We start from the raw sequence: 26,417 nt of genomic DNA on the forward strand, positions 1-26,417 counted from the left end.
CATAGCTTTAGTGTTTTGTTTTTTTTTTTTTACGGCTACACACGATCTTTGCCAGCTTCGCATTTGTTTTGCTTTGCTTTTATTTTCTTTTCTATTATCAACGTTTTGTTTGTGTTTGCGTTTGCCCGCACGTGTGGCTGTCGCTGCGTCTTCGTCTGCCTCTGCCTCTGCTCTATAAAAGCATTCGTCGGGTGTCGGGAGCTTTTTGTGGACGTACGACTGGTTTTTGGTGCCAATTGTTGTTGGTTTTTATGTTTGAAGCTTTTTTTCGTTATGGCGTGATATTCGTAGTGTTATGATTTGCCAGAAATGTGCGTCGGTTTTTGTGCGATCGGCGAGTCGAGTCAAGAGTGGACCTGAATATTCAGAAGTAGTTTGTTATTATACATCAAAGCTGTGATAATGTAATAGACCTTAGATTGCTGATTGCATAGCAGCTGACACGAGTAAGTACACATATATGTACATGTATGTATATATGTTCATATGTAATAGAACTTAATAGTAATTAGAGGGTTGTGTGTGAGTAGTATCACTATTTACTGTATGTAGTACTAGCCTACCTACTGGAGATTAAATTTCGAGCAGCTGTTGAATATTCTGATGGCTTGCTTATATACATATGTATGTATGTTTCCCATATATGTATGTATAATAGCGGTGTTTCATTAGGGTACATTCATAAACGTAATGGGCATTTCCATTCTGGAGTTATTTTTTATTGGTACGACAAAATTTTAAAAAAACCGTCATATTATGAAAATATTTATATTTGAATGATTACGGTAAAAAAAAGGGCAAAACTCTGCGAATTGCTTAGAATTTTTTTGCGCATACATATATTATATTCAGTGTTAATTTTCCAAGTTATTAAATGTTAAAAAAGTCATGTTTTTTGGTATAAATCCGCGGAGGCATCTTAGGTACGTTACTGGCGTTTCCGGGGTAATAGAAGTTCGAAAATATACCGTTAGCCGACATTGGTGATATTTTCCGGTACTTTGTTAACATAGTTATATAACTCATCTCCTGCTGTTGGAGCAATGGGAGCTGCTGTAGTCGGAGCTCCAATTTTGATGTTGTTAACATTTTTATTTGAGCTCTGTGGCCTGGAACTCGGCAAAGCGAAGAGCAAAAAAAGGAGGCCGCAATAGAGCTTCATATTTGCCAGGTGGAGAATCAATTGGGAGCCGGGGCTGTGTGATCCCCCACTTATACGAGTCTGGGAATAATCAAGTAGACGGATCGAATCACAATATTACGTTACGGTTACATAAAACATACTGGTTTTGAAGTGGTATTTATTTGTGAAATTGCACATTTCTTTGCCCAGAAACGGCATTGGCATAGTCTTAGGGTAGAGTACCAGTTGAAATTCTGGTGAAACGCGACTGCAAAGGTCAAGTCCGACGGCAGCCAGCCACTAGAGCGGAGGTCACGGTACTATTCCGATGTTGTTATCAGATTTAGCATATTTCTTTTGTTTGTTTTCCCAAAAGATAAGAATTAGTACGACTAAGTCCACTGGCATTATGTGTGGGCAGTGCTTGAATCATTGCGGCTGGCATCTTTGATAAGGTGAGCCAGACATAGCCCCCCCCCCCCCTTGCTGTTATCGCAGCAGTGAGGTTGAGTATCAGAATGCCCCCCTCATAACGGGCATTGTACTTTTTATTTTATTGACCTTGATGGTCTATTAATAGACCCGTTAACTACCTTCAAACGACACTAAATTTCGGCAAACAAATCTAGCAATATGAGAGGGGCTGTAGGCAATTTACTGAAGCGTTCTTTCCCGGTCTTCGCCGAGCAATACATCCTTGGCGTCCTCCGATCGTTTGACGGTCTCGCGTTTTTCCTTCTTGGTCAGTGGCGGCGCATCCATCTCCAGGATGACATGGGTGTTCTGCCCCTCGTCGACTACGTGCCGGAAGTCCCTACCGGAGCCATGGCCCGACTTGAAGCAGTAGTCCTTCTCCACTTTGCACTTGCAGTCCACCGCCTCCATCGCCATCTCGTAGATCAGGGTCAGGAATAGCTCCAAATTCTGGCCGTACATCGTCTCGCTGATCGACTCGTCCCCCGTGTACGGGCGGTGGTGGACCGAGGCGAAGGGCACCGCTAATGTGTGGGCTGTGGGCATGCAGAACTTTCGCAGCTCGTTCACGATCGGCAGGCTGATGGTGATGGTGTCTGGTATATGGACCTTGCACTCGAACACCCTGTTGAAGGCGTACTTGAAGGATTTGCGGAAGATATCGTGCCGGGACTCGTTCAGCGGCGCCAGCTGGTCAACGACCCGAATGCGGGCGATGTGCACGCACTTGAGGCGCCTATAGGCCCGGTCCAAATGATCCTTGATCAAGAAGCGCACGTACTCCATGCTCTGATCCGGCACCAGCAGCACCGAGAACTTTGACACGATGCGCGTGGGCTTGTAGAGATTGCGGATGCTTGTGGGCTGGTTGACCAGGACGTCGTGTATCGAGAGCCTGGGCAGGCACCACTTGTGCTTGAGGTAGTCCTGTTTGGTGCGCTCGTACGGCAGCCGTTCGATGTCGTACGTCTCCTTAAACTCCATTGTGCCGACCTCCGCCAGGCAGATAATGTCCCAGTCCTTGTGCGTGGGCGGCATCACATGCCTGTTGATGTCCTTCACCAGGACACCGTTCTTGATGTCCATCAGGGAGTTCATCAACTGGCACATCTCGCTCATCGGCTCGTGCTCCGTTCGAGCTGTCATCTCGGCACTGGCTGCTTTATTTTCTTGCACCTCCAGCACAAAGTAGATGTACCCGGTGTGGCTGGTGGGGACCATGGGCGCATGATCGGCGATCCATAAGTGGCTGCAGTGAATGATGAGGTCCACGGTTCTGAAGAAATCCGGTCGGTCGTGGATGATGCCGCGCAGTCCGTGGCTGCCCTGGTAGTGGCTCGTCTCGATCACAAAGCGCACATTCACGGGCAGATCGCCGATCTCCTTCTGCCAGGCATCCAGGGCGTATATCCAGGCCATGATCGGACCCTTGGAGGTGGCCACTCCGCGGCCGTACAGCATTCCATCCAGACGCGTCATCTTGAAGGGATCGTGGGTCCACTGCTCCTCCGGCCCAATGGGCGGCACGTCCAAGTAGCCGTAGATGACGACGTTGGTCTTGGCCGGGGAGGAAAAGTATTCGGCAAAGATCACATACTCCGTCTGCTCGCTGCCCTCGACGGTGGGTTTCACCTCCATCATCTCCACGGTGTACCCCATCTCGAGCAGTTGCTGCTCGACGCGCTCGATGCTCTGTTTGGCCTGCGTCTCATACTCAATGCCCTTGCTGATCGACTGGATCTGTATCATGGAGTCAAGATTGTGAAGGAACTCTTGGCCCCGCATATTGGCGGCGTGCACGGCATCCGCCAGATCCGTTTCCCTCCAATGAAATCGGTCCTGCTTGGCGAAGTCCCTGATGCATTCCCCGATCCCGCATCGGCAGAAGCTCTCGTCCTTGCACAGCATGCCGCACACTTTCCGCTGGCCCCAGCAAATCATCTTGACGGTTTTTTATGTACTTTTGTTGGTGTTTAATTTGGAAATTTTAGAAATGTGCTTGTTGTTTCAAAGCAAAGCTAAATGGGAAATGGTGTAGTTTTCATTGAACTGTCGACCATTCAAATGTACATTTACCGTGGGAGGACTACTCTCAAATGTGATTCCTTTTCATTTCAATATATAATGGATAAATCAGAAATCAGGTGAGACATCACAGAGTTATAGTGCTTATAGAATGGATAGAACCCACTATTGGAAGCTGTCTAGCTCTGATTCCACATTTGTGAGTAAGATTTCTCTGTTGTGGATTTTATTTGGGGGTTTCATTGTTCGAAGCTAGAGGGTGTGGCCCTGAACTACGACCAGTCTGTATGTTGAGCTACTGAGCTTTTTCAGCAGCGCATGGTAGCAGATGGGAGTCGGGGGGATAGCGAATAATTCGCCAGAGACGTGCAAGAAGTGAGTGCCAAACTAAATTAGAGAGCAGGCACGCCGAATTGCCCGTGCCTTATGCAAGCGAGAGCGCGACAGATCGAGAGAGCGATAGGGAAGACGAAAGAAAGACGCGAGAGAACGAAGCTGCATAGGCGGCTGCACTGCGGGAGCATATGTGTATGTGTGTATGTAGATTAGAATTTCGTACAGTGGGCACTGCAAACAACATAACGATAACAGAGATTTGCTGTACTGCTGCACCACTGGATGGATTAGCGCTAATTATGGGCTGTACATACTGTACACTGCGCGTTCGACGACGATTTGGATTGATAGAAAGGTTTCTAAGAAGGTTACATACATATGTGTGTGCGTTTATGCAGTTAGAGTGGAATTAGGGTGAGCGCAAAACAGATGATTATTTTATTCCTAATCAGCCTAAATTCACTTGTACATAAAGATGGAATCACGCAACGGGAGTTTTAGTTTTCCCGGGGGTTTTCCACTCCCAGCCCAAACCACGAATCAACTGCAAAGACCTGCAAACATTACGTGAATCATTCCTGTCCCTTTTTTGGCGGACTGCTTTGATCAAAACCAGAAACAACGGCTCTCCCAAGTCACTCAATGAATCGCCTGCAGTTCTCAAACCAACAAGAGAGAGAAAGAAAGCGAGAGAGACTGTGGAAATCCCAACGAAACGCGAGAAGTTTTCCCAGATTCGTGGCTCTTCTGTTTCGCTTTTGGCGCCAAAAACTGTGTCATCCGGATCCGGAGTGGGGATTCAACAATTGTAAACAGACGCTTGCGCGGATGCTCGCTAGCGCCGGGGGCGGCTCTTTCGTCGTGTTGCCAAGGTGCTGAGGCGACTAGAGTCTCACCTGAGCTCCGTGGCAAGAAGTTTTGGGGCTGGCAAATCAGAAACTCGCAGACGCTCGTAGCAAACGGTTGTTGGTGGCTCAGAGTCAGAGTTCGAGCCAAGTTCGAGTGCGAGAGTTGGAGTCAGTGCGGAATCAGTGGTCGAACGGGGCAAAGGACTACACTACATACCGCCTGGCCCGGCCCGCCGCCCGGGGCATAACCGTTGACGCACACGCAACCGAAACCATAAAAGGGGCTAAACATATAAATTTGTGTAGTAAAAGTGAAGAAAGCGAAAGAATCAAAGTGGAATAATAACAAGCGGATGTGTTGGCTATAGCTACAGCTCCTCGTAGGCCTCATAGCCAGCAAACATATAGAAAAGTGGCCTGCAAAAGAAGCCAAGAAACGTTTTTTGTTACCTCTCCGAATACACCTGACTTCTGTCTCTCTCCGTGCATGTGTGCCTGTGTGTGTGTGGTGTGATAGTGTGAGTGTGTTGCCAATGAAAATGCAAATTGTTGGTAACAAATATTGGTAAAATGCGGAGGCCGAGAGTATTTGTGCAATGCGAGTGCGAAGCGAGTGCCAAGTATAAATTTTACAATATCACAAATCAATAAAGGAATTATAATAATCAGGAAGCACACTGCGAAAACCGCATAATGGCCATATAAACAAGCTAAGAGCAAAAAGTGTTTCGGCCACCCGTTGTTCCTTCTTCCTCCCGGCGTTCTTGTGTAATGGACGGGGAGTGAGACGGAGAAGAGCGACCTGAGGACACCGACACCGACACCGCAGCAGAATGTCTCAGCCGCGCGGAGGACGCGGGGCACGCGGTGCTGGGGGCGCCGGCGTTGGCCGGAAGACCCCCTCATCGCTGACCGGTCCGCCGGACGACTCCACAACGCCCAGCGAACGTGCAACGCCCGCGAGTAAGGCCGACTCCGATCCCAAGGACGACAGCTCCAGCAATGGCGACAAAAAGGATATGGACCTCTTTCCGGCCCCCAAGCCGCCCAGTGCCGGTGCCTCCATACGCGACACGGCCAACAAGGTGCTCAGCCTGGCCATGAAGAGCGAGTGGACGCCCATCGAAGCGGAGCTCAAGAAACTGGAGAAGTATGTGGCCAATGTCGGGGAGGATGGCAATCACATACCCCTCGCCGGCGTACATGATATGGTGAGTGCCAGAACTATAACTCCTCCACTCCCAACAGGACTGCAGGGTAGTGTAATTTGTAAAATCAATTCCGTGGCAGAACGGGAGTACAGGGATAGCAATGGGAATAGGTATAGGAACACAGGATGTATGCTATGTACAAACGTCGCCCTTATCAACGTCGGCGGCAGGCATTTTACCATTTCTGGTTGTTTACCAGCCAAAATAACGACACACTGTACACAGAAACAGAAACTGGAGGCCAGGCCAGGCCCAGGCAGGCCAGAATGTTATTTGATAGCGCGTCCCAAATGTTTGGCTGCCAAGGCAATGGCTCGGCTCTGACTCTGACTCTGGGTCTGGGTCTGGCCGCTCGTTGGCGGCGTCCTGCCACAAGTTGCGCTGACTACCCAACCGAACCGATAAACTCATAAAACATTGGGGAAATTGAAGCGCCTCGATTTCAATTTACCATAAAAATACCAAACGAAAAAGTCGTTGACATAAAATTAACGTTGCACAGTCGTCGAGGGCAATGCTAATCAAATGCAGGGTTACAGACTAGACACCGCAAAGGGGTAAAGGGCTGGGACTGGCATCGGGATGGAGATGGGGACGTGCCGCAGACGAGGGCTAGACTCTGCCCGAGACGATATTTGCATAAATATAGCCATAGCCTGCACTCCGCCAGAGCCTCAGCTATTTTTGCCTCTGCTATTTTCGCCTGAGTTTCATTCAGGTCTCGGCTTGATGGGTTTGCTCTTGATTTCGTTATAATTGCGGGAAAGGCTCAGCCGATTGAGGGGATCGGAATCGGAGTCTATGTGTATGCAAATGTACGAGTACGAATAGTACCGCTTATCAGCTGCGGATTGCGGAACAATGCCATGATAATGATGATGAATATAATGAATGGGACTGCTTGAGAATGGGGTCAAGAGGCCTAGATCCGAGCAAATTGATTCAGATAGTAGCAACAGTGGAAAATATTTAAATATCGCTTAAGCTTTATTTTAGACTGTTTTTTTTATTGAAGTTTAAGTTATAAATTAGGTTAGAAGGATTTTTGTAGTACATTTAGTCAGTAGAAAGCGACAGATCCTAATTCTAAAGATCCTAATGATTAACTTTCAATCAGCATTTTGATATGTGAAGTCCTAGAGTATCTATAACCAGTACTTGGTAGATAGAAAATACTCGTATGTGATAATAAATATTGGATCCATATATATCCATATTCATCCCCTCATATCTACCAAGTTAAAAAAAAATTTATATATTAATAGAGTTTGCCTCCAGAATAGGGACTACGCTTTTATTATTTTTGGAAACGAAACTCGAATACTCATTGAGGGTATTGCCACTAATTTCTTTCTATTAAATGAAATATAAGTAAATGTTTTCCATATCTATCTTGCTAAGAAACATGTATCTTATATGCTGAAAAGGTCATCTTAAAGATGATTTCCACGTAAAAGGTATTTTCTGAATGCTCCCCAATTACTCCCAGAAAATGTGGTTAAATATTTGATTATTAGATCATTAAGACCTAACCTGTTGGTTGCTCTAATCAATTTGATCCAGCTATTAATTCCATTTTTAGAAAAATACCCTTTAAGCTTGTAAAAGTCCTTGGGAGTGCTTTAAAGAAGGTTGAAAGGCCCCCGAATAGTTTTCTTACAAGTGCTAAAATATTTCTGATGCTATCTTTATCATATTCCGTTTCAGAATACCGGCATGACACCGCTGATGTACGCCACCAAGGACAACAAGAGTGCCATAATGGATCGCATGATTGAGTTGGGCGCCGATGTGGGAGCTCGCAATAATGTAAGTCTTGGCTAAGAATAGCAATAGCCCGGCGAGGCATACTCGAAGTTTAAAGTGGTTCCCTACTCGTAGCCCCACAAGGGACCGATTTAGCCCACAGACCAGCTGTTTAAGCCGGCGGAGCCCACAGAAGCCGCTAAAATTGTGTCAAATCAATAAAAACCGCATAATTAAATCCCGTACAGGGAACGTCAATGGGCAACTCCCGACACCAGCCACATTCCCTTCACGCACTTTCCGCACGCACTCGCTCTGCTGGGAAAATCGACGAGGATTCCCGGCGACTCTCTCACCTCAATGGGTCAACCGTACAGAGCTTGGCCAATGGTCGAGTCGAGTTGGCTTGAATTCAGTTAACTTTAGTGGAAACGAGTTGATTTTCCTGTTGTTTTTTGTTTGGTTAAATCAGAGTTGCGACACGCAATAGTCCGGTTGAGAATTTCGTCAATGGATCCTTGGGGTGGCTTCTGGGATTTACTTTTTTTAACGTGTTTTACGCGAATTCGTTTTTATTGAAGCTTCAAAAATAGATATACTCGTATCTATAAATAATTTTATTACATAATTATTACCAAGATGTCCCATTCCTAAAACTTGTATTATTTTTTATTTTGACCATCTCGAGGATAGCCGGTATTTTGGTTGCAGATACATATGTCACTGCATTGACCAGATACTTGTTATTAGGAAGCATGTGCGAGGCATGATCACGTAGAAATCACGTCTAAAGTTTGCCGTATTATTATATAATAAATTCCGTCAAGAACTAACGACTCTTGCAGTCAACGACAGAATTCAGATTAAGTCTTGAAGATGAAAGGTCAACGAGGATGACCATCATCATTATTTCTTCTCCCATTTACAGTCGTGATTATTGCCAATTTTCTTTGTGAATGTCAAAGCCTCTACCCTGCAAATGAAGTGACCAATTGGCATCGGCCCTTTGGCCGGTAACTATTTGGCCGCATTCGGGCTTTAGTTTTTGGTTTGCATGCCGCAATTACTTAGCACATTTCATTCGTAGCTGCTCTGCCACAAGTGCCACAGAGCTCTGCCACTTACTTTGGCGCTTACCTTTTTGGGGGCCTGAAACGATAAAAATCCTTGACCTAATTACAAAATAATTGTTGGCAAAACCCAGAGAGAGAGAGAGCCCATCGGAGACTTGGCGAATTAAATTACGAAAACAAACACAGAAAGTTCTGTTTCTTCCGCTCATAAAAAGGCTAAGAAATCTTGTTAGACGAAATGAAAATGAAAATGTTGGACTCCCAAAATACAAGCACTGACGAGTGTTTTTATTGTTATTGACTGTTACAAGGCCAGAGCCTTGTTGTATCGCCTTTATAAGTTTTCGGTCACTAGGATTTATGGAGGAGATCGCTTTAAGTAAGGGTTACTATGAAATTGAGCAGTTTCTTCCCCAAAATGGGACTTAGGTATCCCATTCCCACGATATATCTATAATAGAGAAATGTATACTGTTAAGTTTTAGTTTCTGATTTCTATCCCTAGAAATAAAAGGGTTTATCCCTTAGGTATCCTTCAAAATCTATCGAATAATTATTTAATGACAACTTTCTTCTGGGACTATCCCAGAACATTAGATTGCATCATTCACTTAATTATTTTCATGACATTATGTGTCAAAAATACTTACATTACGCCATTCACTTCGTGCCATTATTCACGGCACACCTTACTGAGAAATTTGAAGATAATATCTGCACATTCTAAGGTCTCCTCCTCCGGAAAGTAATTACATTTATGCTTCTAAATGAATTAAAAACTTAGCCTTACTTTTGTGTAAAAAAACAACTTTGTTTATTGCATTAACATTTTGCAATTTGGGCAAATGTCAGTCCAAAGTAATTCCGACACAACACGGCAGGTCGAGAGTCCAAGAATCGTGACCATTATAATGGTAATAAAGAATACTCGTATTCGTACTCGTACTCCGACGAGTATATGATGTAACTGCCGACTAATTAACATTTTTAACTTCTCAACATCTTTCGGGTGGATCCTTTTAGGGGCGGTACGCGGTACCCGCATGTGAGGCCGTGAGCAACACCTCTTTGCAACTTAAAAGCCAATTAATCAAGCACATGACTGGAACTTGAAAGTACGCCCCGCCCCGGCCCGCCCCGCCCCGTTCCGTTCGTAAACTCCATTTGCGGCATTTCGGGCCTGACCTTTCGAGTGAGTGAGAGGATAAGGCGAAAGACCTCGACGTCAGGCGCCACTTCCGCTACATTTTTATGGCCAGCAGTGGCGTCATTAATATGCAATTTTAATTAAGCCCGAATAGCCTACGCGTAGCCTCGCTCCGTCATATGTGACAGCGATGACAGCGGGAATAAAATGTGCTCCGTCAACACCCACTCCTCCACGAGTGCGTGTGCCAAAAATTAATTAACTTCATTAGCCGCAGGGGTGTGTAGCGTGGAAGAATGCAAATGACTCTCTATCCGTAATGCGGATTTATAATTATTTGAAAGGGCTCTTTGAAAGCGGACTCTTCGCTCTCCTGCAGGAGGGTGTGTGACAATGCGGAGTAATTGCCGGAATGACTTCATTTGCAACTTCCAGGGCGTCAACTGGCCAAGAAAGCGTAGCACACTTATCTGCGCCGTAAACACCCACAAAAACTGGGTCGTGGCTCTCTTCGGCCCCCTTCCCTTAAAATTCCATGGTAAAAGGCAAAAATGTGCTGGAAAATTTGCGCTTCCGTTTTGGTTTTGTTTCCGGTTTTTGCTTTCGTTTTTCGCCAAGGAACAACAGACTGACACAGGCCCAAAGCGAGCCCCGACTCGACTTGACTCAAAAGTATGCAAAACAGCGCGTGAAATATTATCTGTCTGCCTGGCTGCCACTCGCCCGTGCTGCCATGCCACAAGCAAGCTCCCAGGCCAGGCCAGACCGGGGCAGGCCTTGCCTCCACGTGTGGAGTGCGCCTCTGTTTGCTTTGGTTTTTCCTTCTATGCAACGTCTTGGAATGGCTTTCTGGACATGTGTCAAAGCCGTCGACTCGACGTTATTCGGCCGTCCTGCGGCCTGCGTTCGCTTTATGCAAATTAGCAAAAGCTGCGGCCAGAAATAGTCGCAAATAAACCAAAAGAAACCACAAATTTCACATGCAACGAAACCCACACACTCTGCTATATATTCGTGGGGAAATCCCATGGGAAAGTACTGACTCGATGGTCGAAGGATTATAGCACGTCAAGCGGTGTTTCACTTGAGATTCTTGGAAACCACTTTTTGCGTTTTGAATTCTTAAAGAAACCTTCATCGAATGTATCCACTTACCAGCTCTGGTTTCCACCTACCAACCCGATGACAGAGCAAAACGGCCGTTCCATTAGGAGCCTATATAAAACCCACACATACTCGTACGAAATATACAATATAAAACCAGTTCACTTCCGTTCTGGTTGGGAACGATGGGGAGGCTTAGTTATAAATTAAGTCAAAGACGTTGACTGCTCGACTGCTTGCGGCTTGGGGCCCAAGGGGCGTATGTGTAACACATTGCGTTATGGCTCATTATATAAGGCAATAAATATTTAGTGCCCCAATTCACATATGAGTCACTTTCACACCCTATAATCCCCATTTGTCGCCGAAAAATAGAGGCACACTGCAATACTTCGTTGGACGTTATCTTAAAGTCATTTTCTTTTCGGTGATTTGGTCAGGGTCATAATTCTCTGTTCCATTTTTCGGTTCTGCTGGTTTATTCGGTTTGGGTCGGTTTCTGGAGCGGTTGATGCAGTTTTTGCATGTGAGGTTGGGCCATTCCAAGGGCCATTAAGAAATGCCAGTAAGTGAAAGTCCGCATGCAAGATTGTGGCGTAAGTAATCAGCCAAAGGCACAACCGCACCCTGATGCCACATGCAAAGCACACTGCTGACTTTGACCCATTGAACTGGCTCTGACCTGGCTCTGAGTGCGGGTGTGCTAGTGTGAGGGAGCTTCCTGCGAATGAATTGCAATTGATTTAAGTTCCCACTCTTCTCTCTTTTGTTCTTTTGCAGGATAATTATAATGTGCTACATATTGCGGCAATGTATTCGCGTGAGGATGTCGTCAAATTGTTGCTAACAAAACGCGGCGTGGATCCCTTCTCCACCGGTGGCGTGAGTATTCCTTCCATTACCTATACCGCTACCCATACCATTTAGTCATTGTATACCCTATAAGTACGAGAACCGAATACCTCTCGAAGCCGCTTCACTTTTACTATGAAATTTTTCCTAAGTTTTCCCCACCATCCAGGGGTGACACGTAAGGCGATGGCAGCACTTTGGTTATTCCCCGAGGCAATGAGAATCGGAGCATACCTCGGTCCTTTCTTGAGCCTGCTATCAGCTTCATTAATGACGAATGCCTCACGGGCAATTTGAGGCCATTAGACGCATACTGCCAGGGGCAAAGGTCAGACCCGAAGATGCAACACTTTGTGGCTCGCATGTTGCATGTGACTTTGGCGGGAACTAACAATTAACTGGCGACAAGGTTATGATGGAAGTCTCGACCCTATTAAAGCCATTGCCACTGCTTTAAAGAGAAAGAGAGGGAAAGAGAGACTCTGCGGAAGAGAGTGTTGGAAAACGCCTCAGAAATCCTCAACTTACCTAGTGGGTATTAGAAGCAACTGGGTGTATAGTTTTTGCGAGTATTTCTGCTTCAAGTTTTGATTCAATCTAATTGTAGAGTATATCATCAACCCAAACATTTGTCTTCAAATTAAGAGACGAGAAAATCCTATTCAATAGTACACCATAGATGGCCGTCGAGGCTTTTCTGAAATTTCAGTTGGCTCTCATTTTCGTGCTAGAATTAATAGGATTTTCTTCAGTTTTCTTGCTGATTTAGGGGGCGTGTGCCGTACCTAAATTACTGATGTTTATCAGAAGAGAGCACCCATTAAGAGCGAGGGAGAGAGCTATTGGAAGGCAGAAGCGAGAGAGCTAGCTTTGAGGCAGATGCAAAAACTTTTGTTTTGGCAACAGCAAAGTTTCAAGTGTTCCGTTGGCGTGTGTGCGTGGCAAACACCGCATCCACGTGCCACACCTGCCTGCCCCTACACTATCCGGCTCCTGCCGCTTCCCTCCGCTCCGTTAACCTAAGCCCTGCTCCTGTGCTCTGGCCACCCACTGCGGCCTGTCAGTGTGAGTAGTGGCATAAGTTTTTTCTCTTCTTTTTTTTTGGCTGTCAATCTGTGATATGAGCTTAGCGCGCTCCCCCGCTGAAATGGAGAGGAGGAGAGGAAAAGTGACACGAATGTGCTTATAAACGCAAAAGCGAGCCACTCACCAATTCAGTAGCGAACGGGATTTTGAACCGACTGAACTGTCTTTTGGGTGTGAACATTAACCAAATAGGAAATAGCAAACGGCACAGAGCACAATAATTCATTCGTTCTATTGCTCGTTTATTAAGGTGTTGCCAAGCCGATAAGTGCGGTGCGTGCTCCCCTCCTCGCCACCCCGACCAACAGTGTGTACACACCGCTCACCTATGCGTACATCTCTCGGAGAAAAACCTGTATCTAATGTGACATTTTCCATCTTTCAGTCGCGCTTTCAGACAGCGGTGCATTTAGTGTCAAGTCGGCAAACCGGAACTGCAACCAATATCCTGCGCACTCTCCTCGCAGCTGCTGGCAAGGACATACGCGTGAAAGCAGACGGCGTAAGTGTGACCAAGTGTGCATTTGAGTGAATGAGTGAATGAATGATACTCCCGTGGAGAGCCACAAGTGTTAGCAACAAAGCAGCATGGATGCCAAAAGGAGATCCTCCTGTAAGTACTGAACATACTCGCATTGGAGAAGTGGCGTACACTCGACTCCAGTGCCAGGCGGTGCCAACGTAAACAGAAACTTCATAAAAATCAGCCAAAAAATAAAAAATAAAACAAAAACTAGTATACAAAAAAGTAAAGCAACAATAAAGCAAACAAAATTTGTGGAAAATCGATATGCCAAAAACCGCCCACAGCAAATGCATTTCGACTAGCCGAAAATTCACAAAAGCCCACCAAAAAATAAAACACATTTTCCCTCCTCAACATGCACTGAGAAAACATAGAGAATTTGTGCTTCTTAAATCAGATATATAAGACTTTCAGATGACGATAGAACTATATTTGAATGAAAATAGTAATCTAAGTATGTAGTTCTTATATCAAGAATTAATTTCATATCATCAATTTTTGGGATGAATAATTTTTTAGTTTTATTCATTCCTGTAAAGGATTCTTTCTTTAGGCTATCGCTAAAATGTTATGTTAATTTTTTGGTCTTATTTGGAATGGAATGAACAACTTTTATGACTTCTTTTCAAAGAAGGTTGTTAGGAAAACGGTTTAAATTTTATTTCTTTATTCTTGCAGAGCTATTAGAAAATTTCATTGAATCACCTGGGTAATTCAGGTTCATTCGGGTTTCTCTCAGTGCAACAAAATACGAAAGAATAAAACTCTTGCCAAAGTCAGCGAGTTTCCGTCAGAGTTGAATTACCATCAACATCACCGTCATCGTGCTCCGCTGATTAACTTGCATTGGCTAACCGACAGAAAACCGGGACCCCGCCTTCTGTACACTGTACTGTACTGTACTCCCTCCCCCCTCCCCTAGCCCCCAGCCCCCCAGCCCAACCACAAAAGGAAATAGTATCTGAAATGCGGAACTATTTGTCGCATCACGTGCACGGGTGCAAATGCACGGGGCGATATTTCCATTACGCACGCGAGGGGAGCGCATAAATTACACTCCGAATTGCCATCGACTTTATCCGTGGGCCACCGATTGATTGTCTAGACACAATGCTCGGAATACTCCATACGAGGGTGATGCGATTGTGCTCCGATGCGGTAAATGGCAAACAGCAACTTGATTTAAATCAATTAGAGAGAGAGAGAGGGATGGTGGCTCAGGATCAGGCACTGTCAGGCGAAATTAGTGGTATGAAGTATTTAGCCATCGATTCGGGTTCTTTCTTCTTTGGGACACCATCCAAATAGCTTAACAGTTCGACGCTAACACTGGCACGCACCTCGCCTCGAGGCGGATTCCAGTCGCTCTCTGGAAAGTGTACTCCCCCCCCCCCCCCCCCCCCCAAGAGGGCGCTCAACTCGTTGCCAACAACAAACAAATAACAACAAGGTGGGGATACCGACAAAAAAAGGGGGTCAAGTCGCTGTACAACTTGATTTACTTCCCTCGCTTCCTGATAGGGATGATGACTCCACCCCCTCCACTCCTCCTTCTTCTGTCTGGCAGGGGGAGGGCCTTTGGCAGTTTCAAAGTTCGAGCGAAAAGTTGCGAAAGTTGGCTAAAAAAAGAACATGTTGCCGTTAACACTTGAGGCTCGAATTGGCTAATTGGATATTTACGATTATGATTGTGTGTGTGTGTGTGTGTGTTCTCTCGGGTGGGTTATCATAATTATGGATTTAGTAGTGTGCTAACCTATCTCTCACCTAGCGTGGCAAAATCCCATTGCTTCTGGCCGTGGAGTCGGGCAATCAGTCCATGTGCAGAGAGCTACTGTCTGCACAAACGGCGGACCAACTAAAGGTGAGTTCCTCCCAAATCCACATACAACATTTACAAATCTTTGGCTCACACAAGCCATATTTTGTAGGAAACTAAATATAACTCAAAGCGGGGGCTTCAAAGGTACAAATAAGCTTTCTGATTTGAGCCATATCGAAATCGTTTAACAAATCATAGTACAAATTGTAAAGATATAAATGTAATTTTTTCTATTTTTCTTTGCATTGGAAGGCATAACAGTCTATAGCCGATGTAAGGGCCCTAGAAATAGGAATAAGTGCACATTTTTTCGAAAGTTCTTAAAGTACTAAGGATAGTTGTTAGAATATGTCCCATTATTAGCGGAATAAGAAATGGTAATTCCTTTAAAAAGTATCTTTCATAGAAAAAAAATTCAAAACCATATTATCGATAAAGTCAAGCTGTTTTTTAGAGATCTAAAAACGTGCTAGAGTTTCTTCAAAATCATGAATTCAAAACCAAGCAAATAAATCATACAAAAGCATACCATGTAAAAGTGCTTTGCGAATCTCTAGGAACATTTTTAATCTTTTTCTGAGGTTTCAAACAGCCACTATCAGGAACCCCTTTCATTTTAAAATCAGCTTTCAATCTCAAATGCCAACCAAGTAAATCACATATGCAAATATGTTTCACATTCTACGGCTTGAAAGAGAAACCTTTGCGAATCCTTGGCAAATTGTGGGACGCTCTCAGAGTTTTTCCAAGGTCTCAACAGCCTTAAAATCAACTCCATGAATGCCAATCAAATGTCCAGCTTGCTTGTCAGATTATGTCCACATCTTGAGCTCGAGCCCTGAGTTGTTTGCAAACTAAGTTAATAAATCATAAATGTAAATTCCTTTCTCCGGCTACGCACTTGGGGAAAGTGAAGTGCGGCAACAGTGCAGCGGTAAAAGTGCAACAGTGCGCGACATTGAGAAAGTTTGCGAAAAATTTCAATTTGCGTGAAGCCCAACTTTTCTCCGACTCCGACTCCGGCTCCGAGAAGTTGAAGTGCAACACATGCCAAGAGCAATGCGTGTCGATTAAATTAACCAAAGGGGTGCTCCGAGGGTTCGCCGTTCGGCTCGGTGTTTGGGTTAGGGTTCAAGTTAAAGTTAAAGTTGAGGTTGACTTTGGCCGCTGCCAGAACACGCAATCAGCCGGCAAACAAACTGGGTCAAATGTGTGGCCAAAACGCAGCTTAAACAGGCGGGGAAATATACTAAAATAAAATGAAGGGAAGCTAAATGAAGTGCAATTTCTCATGCTCGGTTTTCGTTGGCAGGCAACGACGGCCAATGGAGACACGGCCTTGCATTTGGCCGCCAGACGGCGGGACGTGGACATGGTCCGGATCCTGGTCGATTACGGCACCAACGTGGACACGCAGAACGGGGAGGGCCAGACCCCGCTGCACATCGCTGCCGCCGAGGGCGATGAGGCGCTACTCAAGTACTTCTATGGCGTGCGTGCCTCAGCGTCCATTGCGGACAATCAAGGTGAGTCCCGAAACTGGCCCAAGGATAGTGCCTAATCTATTCCTTGATCACACATCAGATCGCACTCCGATGCACTTGGCCGCCGAGAATGGGCATGCGCATGTCATCGAAATACTGGCGGACAAATTCAAGGCGAGCATCTTCGAGCGCACCAAGGATGGCAGCACACTGATGCACATTGCGTCACTCAATGGCCATGCTGAGTGCGCCACGATGCTCTTCAAGAAGGGTGTCTACCTCCACATGCCCAACAAGGACGGGGCCCGGAGCATACACACCGCGGCCGCCTACGGACACACCGGCATCATCAACACCCTTCTGCAGAAGGGCGAGAAGGTGGACGTCACCACGAATGTGAGTACCTACACTAAAATAGATCCTAAGATATCCGATACTCAGATTTTTCATTTAGTCCTTTATACACCTCCGCAATAATGGGAGCAGAACTACCTATATATTTTTTCTTGATTTTGACTGTAATAGTTATCCGATTGTAATGAGTTTTGGTAGATCGGTAGATGTATAAACCTACTACCATTGCCTTTGTGCAAAGACTATACAATACCAAGATGTTGCATGAGTGACCAAAAAGCTGTTCTAAGGCGGTTTCAATTATCTTTCACCTATGCTTTGTCTCTGATCCTACTGAGCAACAAATACACCTTTTTGGCGCAAAAGTCGGTCCGCTCGCACAAACGAATGGTTCAAATTGGAATGTCCAATAATACCTAGGGCCTGATGAGGCATATAGTACTAGTACACCTCGCCCCCACACCAAAAAGCGTCAAACGGAAGTTAAAATAGAACTGGTTCCTGATGAAACGTCTTGGTAATTGAATAGTCTTTGCTTTCTGTTAATTTTTGGTACGAGTAAAGCAGATGGAATGCCGCAGCCAGCCTTTATAGTTTCTGAGATCCAGGTGTTCAGTCAGCCAAACAGGGGTCGTTCTTTTCTGAGTCTAGAGTTTGAGATTAATTGAATGTTCTTTAGGACAACTATACGGCCCTGCACATAGCCGTGGAGTCGGCCAAGCCCGCCGTTGTGGAGACGCTGCTGGGATTTGGTGCCGATGTGCATGTTCGGGGCGGGAAGCTTCGAGAGACGCCGCTGCACATTGCAGCGCGAGTGAAGGACGGAGATCGTTGTGCCCTCATGCTGCTGAAGTCGGGGGCCAGTCCGAACCTCACGACAGACGACGCCCTTACCCCCGTCCATGTGGCAGCCCGCCATGGCAACCTGGCCACCCTTATGCAGCTGCTGGAGGACGAAGGCGATCCATTGTACAAGTCCAATGTGAGTAGAGCTAACCAAACTCAATAGATCGATCATTCAATGAGACTTTCCTTCTGTTTATAGACGGGCGAGACCCCCCTGCATATGGCCTGCCGATCATGCCACCCGGAGATCGTGCGCCACCTCATCGAGACGGTAAAGGAGAAGCACGGCCCGGACAAGGCCACAACGTACATTAATTCCGTGAACGACGACGGCGCTACGGCGCTGCACTACACATGCCAAATAACCAAGGAGGAGGTGAAGATCCCGGAGTCGGACAAGCAGATCGTCCGCATGCTCCTGGAGAACGGGGCGGACGTAACGCTGCAGACGAAGACAGCCCTGGAGACGGCTTTCCACTACTGCGCCGTGGCGGGCAACAACGATGTGCTGATGGAGATGATCTCGCACATGAATCCCACGGACATCCAGAAGGCCATGAACCGGCAGTCGTCGGTGGGCTGGACGCCGCTGCTGATCGCCTGCCACCGGGGACACATGGAGCTGGTCAACAACCTTTTAGCGAATCATGCCAGAGTCGATGTATTCGACACAGAAGGCCGATCGGCCCTGCACCTGGCCGCCGAGCGGGGCTACCTGCACGTCTGCGATGCTTTGTTAACGAACAAGGCCTTTATCAACTCGAAGTCGCGGGTGGGACGCACCGCCCTTCACCTGGCGGCGATGAACGGGTTCACGCATTTGGTCAAGTTCCTCATCAAGGACCACAACGCGGTGATCGACATCCTGACGCTGCGGAAGCAGACGCCCCTGCACTTGGCGGCGGCCAGCGGCCAGATGGAGGTCTGCCAGCTGCTGCTCGAGCTGGGGGCCAACATCGATGCGACGGACGACCTGGGGCAGAAGCCCATACATGTCGCCGCGCAGAACAACTACTCTGAAGTGGCCAAACTCTTCCTGCAACAGCATCCGTCGCTGGTGAACGCGACGAGCAAGGACGGCAACACCTGCGCCCATATTGCCGCCATGCAGGGATCTGTGAAGGTGATCGAGGAGCTGATGAAGTTCGATCGGTCTGGCGTGATCTCGGCTAGAAATAAGTTGACCGATGCCACGCCCTTGCAGCTGGCTGCCGAGGGCGGGCATGCGGACGTGGTCAAGGCGCTGGTCCGTGCCGGTGCCTCCTGCACCGAAGAAAACAAGGCGGGCTTCACCGCCGTCCATCTGGCAGCCCAAAACGGACACGGAGCGGTCCTGGACGTGCTCAAAAGCACCAATTCCCTGAGGATCAATAGCAAGAAGCTGGGTCTAACGCCCCTCCACGTGGCCGCATACTACGGGCAGGCGGATACGGTCCGCGAACTCCTCACGAGTGTCCCCGCAACGGTGAAATCGGAGACGCCCACGGGACAGAGTCTGTTCGGCGAACTGGGCACCGAATCGGGCATGACTCCCCTGCATCTGGCAGCCTTCTCGGGGAACGAGAACGTGGTGCGACTTCTTCTCAACTCGGCGGGCGTTCAGGTTGATGCGGCGACAACGGAAAACGTGAGTACATTCGATCCTCATTCGATATGATGCCCTGTGACATCTGTGTGATATATGTGACCACTTTTCAGGGCTATAATCCACTTCATTTGGCTTGCTTCGGCGGACACATGTCAGTGGTCGGTTTGCTTCTGAGTCGGTCGGCGGAACTCCTCCAATCACAGGATCGGAATGGCCGCACTGGCCTGCACATCGCTGCCATGCACGGCCACATCCAGATGGTGGAGATTCTGCTCGGACAGGGCGCGGAGATAAATGCAACCGATCGCAACGGTTGGACGCCACTGCATTGTGCTGCCAAAGCCGGTCACTTGGAGGTGGTGAAGCTGCTGTGCGAGGCCGGTGCCTCGCCCAAGTCCGAGACGAACTACGGCTGTGCCGCAATCTGGTTCGCTGCTTCCGAAGGCCACAACGAAGTGCTGCGCTACCTTATGAACAAGGAACACGACACCTATGGCCTCATGGAGGACAAGCGCTTCGTCTACAACCTGATGGTTGTCTCCAAGAACCACAACAACAAGCCCATCCAGGAATTCGTGCTAGTGTCGCCCGCCCCAGTGGATACGGCTGCCAAGTTGTCCAACATTTACATAGTGCTGTCTACGAAAGTGAGTGCGATTCAGAGTCAGAAAGATTTGAGCTCCAACTATCTTTGACTTTCTGTAGGAAAAAGAGCGCGCCAAGGATCTGGTGGCTGCTGGCAAGCAATGCGAGGCGATGGCCACCGAACTTCTGGCTCTGGCTGCCGGCTCCGATTCGGCCGGAAAGATACTGCAGGCCACCGACAAGCGGAACGTGGAGTTTCTCGACGTCCTCATTGAGAACGAGCAGAAGGAGGTCATTGCCCATACAGTAGTCCAGCGGTATCTTCAAGTGTGTCTCATGTGTGCTCCCCCACTCTGGAACAATCTTTAACTAAGCCTTTGATTGCACTCTGCAGGAACTCTGGCATGGATCCCTGACGTGGGCCTCCTGGAAGATCATGCTGCTGCTGGTAGCCTTCATCGTCTGTCCGCCCGTGTGGATTGGCTTCACCTTTCCGATGGGGCACAAGTTCAACAAGGTGCCTATCATCAAGTTCATGTCGTACCTCACCTCGCACATTTACCTCATGATCCACCTGAGCATTGTGGGCATCACGCCAATCTATCCGGTGCTGCGCCTCAGCCTGGTCCCCTACTGGTACGAGATCGGGCTGCTCATCTGGCTGAGCGGACTGCTGCTCTTCGAGCTAACGAATCCCTCGGACAAGTCTGGTCTGGGGTCCATCAAGGTGCTGGTCCTGCTGCTCGGCATGGCCGGGGTGGGCGTGCACGTGGCCGCCTTTGTGTTCGTCTCCAAGGAGTACTGGCCCACGCTCGTGTACTGCCGGAACCAGTGCTTCGCTTTGGCCTTCCTGCTAGCCTGCGTACAAATCCTGGATTTCCTGTCGTTCCATCACCTGTTCGGGCCCTGGGCCATCATCATTGGCGATCTGCTGAAGGATCTGGCACGGTTTCTGGCCGTGTTGGCCATCTTCGTGTTCGGCTTCTCCATGCACATAGTGGCGCTGAATCAGTCGTTCGCCAACTTCTCGCCGGAGGATCTGCGGAGCTTCGAGAAGAAGAACCGCAACCGGGGCTACTTCAGTGACGGTAAGTCCAGACGTTTGCTTTGCTTCAGTCTCCAGTCTACTTTCTACTTTCTCTAGTTTTTGGTTCCGTTTTTGTTTACTCTTTTTAAACGTGTTCGATGTGTGTTTTGATAAGTATCTGTATCTATCCTGCCTTGAATGAAATCTGTGCTGTGTGTGCTCGATGTTCACCTAAGAAATAATACTACTCGTACTCGTACAACCACATAATACAACAATTGCATGCTCAACAAGTACAAATACCAACCAATCCAATACCAACAACCAACTACAGCCACCCAGAACCCTCCAATCAATCCCCCCTTGATGTCGTGTCCACACCCCCGTCTGTCTTTCCCAATCTCTCTCTCTCTCCAAGCCCATACTAATAACGTTCTCTCTGATCCCAGATGATATGCCCACTCCACGACCTCCCCCAGCGGAGAACTATGTCGATAATCGCTTCAGCGAGTTCCGACGCAAGCACAAAGATGATCGTAAGTCCTCCTATACTTCCTCTCGTACTCCTCCCTGCCTTTGCATGGTCCACCCATGTGCTCTCCCCCCCTACTCATACCATCTCGGAACCGGAATCACTCCGTTCCTCCCTCGCCTTCGATGTTGTGCGTAAAAGTTTTATTGTCATCTTATTTTCCAGTTCTATGGAAAAAGCAACAGCTCCCCGCACCTCGTTCCGTTCCTTACAACCAACAGCGTTACGTTACGTTAGCCTTTGCTCGTTTCAGTTACAATCTTTCGTTTGAGGCATGTTTTGTGGGGCAGGACCCCGCGAGAGGCAGGCCCACGGTCTTGGCCCCGGACCCTGGGGTCCTTCCCATGTTTTCTGTATCCTTGATGTTGTGGATCAATGTTTCATAGGTATCATGTTCCAAGCTTTATACTTTTACTTTACCCTTCTTTTTTTTATATAAGAACTTGTGCATCGAGTATTTATCAGTTGAAGATTTATTATGATTTTGATTTGATTTGAGGTTCCTAATTTGATCGTATATTGGATTTTTAATAGGCCAGAGGATTAATTGTGAGAATAGTCTAGTTTTGTATATCCTATAATTAATTTTTCTTTTCTTAAAAGATGAATGAATCTTTTTTTGACATTACTGCCAGTCAATCAGGGGCTCAAATCAAAGAATTAAGACAACATTTTCATACTAAAAGAATCCCAATCTTTCAGATAAAAGCCTTAAAATTTCCTCAATGCGAGACAATTGGTTTCCAAATAAAAGTTCTTCAATATGTTATGTAGATTTAGTCATCCAATAATATATATATCGTTTTCCGATTCCTAAACAGATTACTCAAGAGAACCCATTTTATTATCAACTTGTTTAATATGATTTTCCTTTAACTGATTTTAGTCGATGTCTAGCCAAAGATAATCACTTGAAGCGTGTATAAAATCAAAATTTCGAATACTGCATGTTGATGTTTATAGAATATTACTCGTACTCGTACAATATCATGTATCAGCCGTATACTCTGCCATATATTCGCAATGCCCGCCTGCCAGGGGCTGGCTTTCAGCTTGTGCCGCTTGCCCACCACCAAATTCTGCACCCAAGACCGACCGATCGGTAATCGTAACCAATCGAATCGAATTGAATCGATTACGTTATCGCTATCGTTAACGTATGCGTTGGCCGATCAGTGAAATTCGAACCACCGCCCAATGCGATATCTGCGATGTCTGCGAACTGCGAACGTGTTCTGCTGCCGCTTTTGACGTGTTACCCACACAGGCACTCAATCCACCAATCCACCCAATATTCAATATCCAATATCCAATATGTAACCAACAATCTACTCGTACCTACTCGCACACACGCCTGTGCCAAAAGCCATGCTTTAACGATCGCATCCAAGCATCAAGAAGTATGAGTAAATGCATTTGAATAATGTGAATGTGTTCGGTGTTAGGACCCATGACGCCATTTCTGGCTTTCGAGCGTCTGTTCTTCGCCGTCTTCGGACAAACGACCACTCTGGACATCAATCCCATGCGACACTTGCGTCCCGAGTGGACCGAGGTGCTCTTCAAATTTGTCTTTGGCATCTATTTGTTAGTGTCTGTGGTTGTACTCATTAACCTGCTAATTGCCATGATGTCGGATACTTATCAACGCATTCAGGTTTGTATTGACAAGGCCACTAATCCAATATTTCTCCCTCTCTCTCTCTCTCTGCCTTTTTTCTTTTCCTTATAACATACCTATATATACATGCATATATCTCTGCTCTTTATTGAATGATTTTATGTTTTATGTTGATGCTTTTTGGTAATAACTACAACAACCCTGACCTGACCGTACCGTCAATATTGAAACACAATTGGATCACAATTGGCGTTCTTGGGGTTGGTTGGTCTCGACGAATGGGCAAATGCCAACGCCAACCGCTCGTCAAAATGGGCGTTCGTTATCTTTTTATTTTTCAATATAATTTCCACGCCGGCCAATACATGTGTGCGTGCTGTCCGGGGGTGTCTATATGTCTATATGTATCTATGTATGTGTATGTATCTATGGGGTATATCTGGACACAGTGCGCATGCATCCGATAAACTCGTTCGAGTTACTCTTCTTCGCCGTGTTCGGTCAGACGACGACCGAGCAAACGCAAGTTGACAAAATCAAAAATGTAGCCACGCCCACTCAACCGTACTGGGTTGAGTATCTGTTCAAAATTGTCTTTGGCATATACATGCTGGTGTCGGTGGTTGTCCTAATTAACCTGCTGATTGCTATGATGTCAGACACCTATCAACGAATCCAGGTAGTATTTTGCTAATGGCGCTTCTATTAAGCAATCTTTTAAATCTTTTATACATACGCTACTATACAACATACATTATTATATTGTTATTATTATTATATCCCTAAGTTATTCCTAAGTATCTTATTGCCATAACATGATGATAATGAATCTTTAAGTCTCTTTCAGCAAACTTCTTTAAAAGCAGCGTTTTTATGAGAAATATCAGTTGATCACAGGTTTTGAAACTGTTTAGAGATTGTTTAGAGAACTTTTTACTGGCACATTTCTGTAGATCCATCAACCGCCCAGACTTGCATCTTCCAGGTTTTTTCAGGAAAACTATAACTTTTGTAATCTGAGAGATACACTTTCTTAGCAAACTGTATCTCAAAGATGGAAGCCTTTGCCGAAACAGAAATGCCACACTGCGCCTTAGACTAGATGGAAGTACAGCTTAGTGTTTAGCCTTAGAAAAATAGCGTTGCGCCTAGAAGTGTGCCCTGCTTTTGTGATCAGTGTTGGGCAAGGAGCCGAGCCCAGCAAGTGCTGGCTAATGCATGCTTTAAAACGTGTTGCTGCATGTCTTTGTGTCTGTGTTTTGTGTCCTAGGCCTAAGTCTACAGAGATATACCAATGAATACGTTAGGTTTTGTATGACAATTTCGAGAGTCCAGAACCCTTTGAGAAATTGCCATCCAAAACAGGCGTCTGCATTTGCATATTTCCTTTATTGATCCTTTCTGCAGCTCTCTTAAGTTACGTATTTGTATAAGCCGAAACCGAAACGAAACGAATCTGTAAATTGAACTTGGCTTCAGCTCACGAAACTCATCCCGTGTATTCCTGTGTTCTTGTACTCCTCTGTCATGCCATGCCTCATCCATCATCTCACTCTGCCAAAAATAAAAACCTATGAAATACTAGGCACAATCCGACATCGAGTGGAAATTTGGCTTGTCAAAGCTTATACGCAATATGCATCGCACCACAACAGCGCCTTCGCCGCTTAATTTAGTTACCACCTGGTTTATGTGGATCGTCGAGAAGGTCAAGGTAAATCGAAATCAACCCAAGCTCTATAACAGCTATCTCTCTATCGTATCTCTATAATATATCTGCCAACTACTCGTACCAGAACTGTCCTTCGGACGGGTGCAGTCTCTGCTGCTACTGACCTTTTCCCCAACCCATTTAAAGCAACTTGGCAACAACCGCAAAGGAATCTGTCACCAATTGTGAATGTTGCCCAACACCCGCCCACATCCCACCTACACTCTCTTCACTCTGCACCTTTCACTTTTCTGTAAAGTCCGAGCACCTGTCGAGCACTTGTACTCTGCACTGTCTGTCACCGTGTCACTGTCTCACTGAGAATATGCTTTTGATGTCCAACCAAATGCTGATCGCAGTTTATGTTGTGTCTCTTGTCTTGTATGTCATTCATGTCCCGTGTCTAAACTCACACAAACGAAACGTAACGCCACAGGCACGCATGAAGAAAAAGAAGCGTCCAAGTCTGGTACAGATGATGGGAATACGTCAGGCCAGTCCCCGCACCAAGGCCGGAGCCAAGTGGCTATCGAAGATCAAGAAAGGTGAGACAAGTATGTATCGCTGCAGTTATCGCTACACGATAGCATCATGGGTATCTGTGTCTATGTATCTCCCTGTTGGTCAAGTGCGGGAGGGGAGTTCTGTAGCTAACAGCGGGCATCAAATCCATCTCTAACAGTCTTCTATCTTTCTTCACGTGTAAGACTGTCGCGATCTGTCTCTTTCTCCTCTCCTCTATTTCTTCTGTCTCTCTCTGTCTTTCTCCTAACCATTGGCTCGCTCTAGCTCAAAAGTTCTTCCTCTTCTTGCAACTTCCTTTCACCCTCAGGGGGCTGGGGGAGTATAGCATTTCTAATCGCATTTTGTTTGCCCCTTAGACTCGGTGGCCTTATCGCAGGTGCATCTCTCGCCGTTGGGATCACAGGCCAGCTTCTCGCAGGCCAATCAGAACCGCATCGAGAACGTGGCCGACTGGGAGGCCATTGCCAAGAAGTATCGAGCTCTGGTGGGCGACGAGGAGGGAGGCTCCCTCAAGGATTCGGATGCAGAGAGCGGATCCCAGGAGGGCAGCGGGGGTCAACAGCCGCCGGCACAGGTGGGGAAGCGAGCCGCCATTAGGGCCGCCTCGGAACGCAAATAAATTAATTGCCACACTGACTGGAACACCTCACCACACCACTACATATTCGCTTGGATTTCTTACTAAATTAGTTTCGATTGCAGGTCTAAGCTTCACTTCACTCTACTGTCTACTGTCTTCTCTCTTCCAACTATCCATCCTTCCGCCACCAA

At 46.7% G+C, this 26,417-nt stretch overlaps 2 protein-coding genes across 4 annotated transcripts; one reads left to right on the forward strand and one right to left on the reverse strand.

Moving 5' to 3' along the window:
- Positions 1-1,663: 1,663 nt before the first annotated feature.
- On the reverse strand, positions 1,664-3,615 carry LOC6593962 (cytosolic non-specific dipeptidase). Its single transcript, XM_002018611.2, has one exon. It carries the CDS (start codon positions 3,536-3,538, stop codon positions 1,778-1,780), a length of 1,761 nt encoding a protein of 586 aa, XP_002018647.1. The 5' UTR covers positions 3,539-3,615; the 3' UTR covers positions 1,664-1,777.
- Positions 3,616-5,639: 2,024 nt separating this feature from the next.
- On the forward strand, positions 5,640-26,417 carry LOC6593961 (serine/threonine-protein phosphatase 6 regulatory ankyrin repeat subunit A). 3 transcript variants are annotated; one of them, XM_026987197.1, is made up of 17 exons: positions 5,640-6,017; positions 7,725-7,826; positions 11,868-11,969; positions 13,411-13,527; positions 15,323-15,415; positions 16,686-16,899; positions 16,958-17,253; positions 17,891-18,193; positions 18,257-19,684; positions 19,756-20,292; positions 20,351-20,557; positions 20,625-21,318; positions 21,707-21,793; positions 23,235-23,446; positions 24,996-25,124; positions 25,558-25,666; positions 26,003-26,417. In XM_026987197.1, the coding sequence occupies exons 1-17, from the start codon at positions 5,640-5,642 to the stop codon at positions 26,263-26,265; spliced, it is 5,271 nt and encodes a 1,756-aa protein (XP_026842998.1). In that variant the 3' UTR covers positions 26,266-26,417. The 3 variants fall into 3 exon arrangements, with proteins under 3 accessions (XP_026842998.1, XP_026842997.1, XP_026842996.1); XM_026987196.1 differs by lacking the exon at positions 23,235-23,446 and adding an exon at positions 23,860-24,089; XM_026987195.1 differs by lacking the exons at positions 21,707-21,793; positions 23,235-23,446 and adding an exon at positions 23,860-24,089.

The sequence above is a fragment of the Drosophila persimilis genome, unplaced genomic scaffold, assembly GCF_003286085.1.
Source record: "Drosophila persimilis strain 14011-0111.01,24,50 unplaced genomic scaffold, DperRS2 tig00000124-arrow-pilon, whole genome shotgun sequence".
NCBI lineage: Eukaryota > Metazoa > Arthropoda > Insecta > Diptera > Drosophilidae > Drosophila > Drosophila persimilis.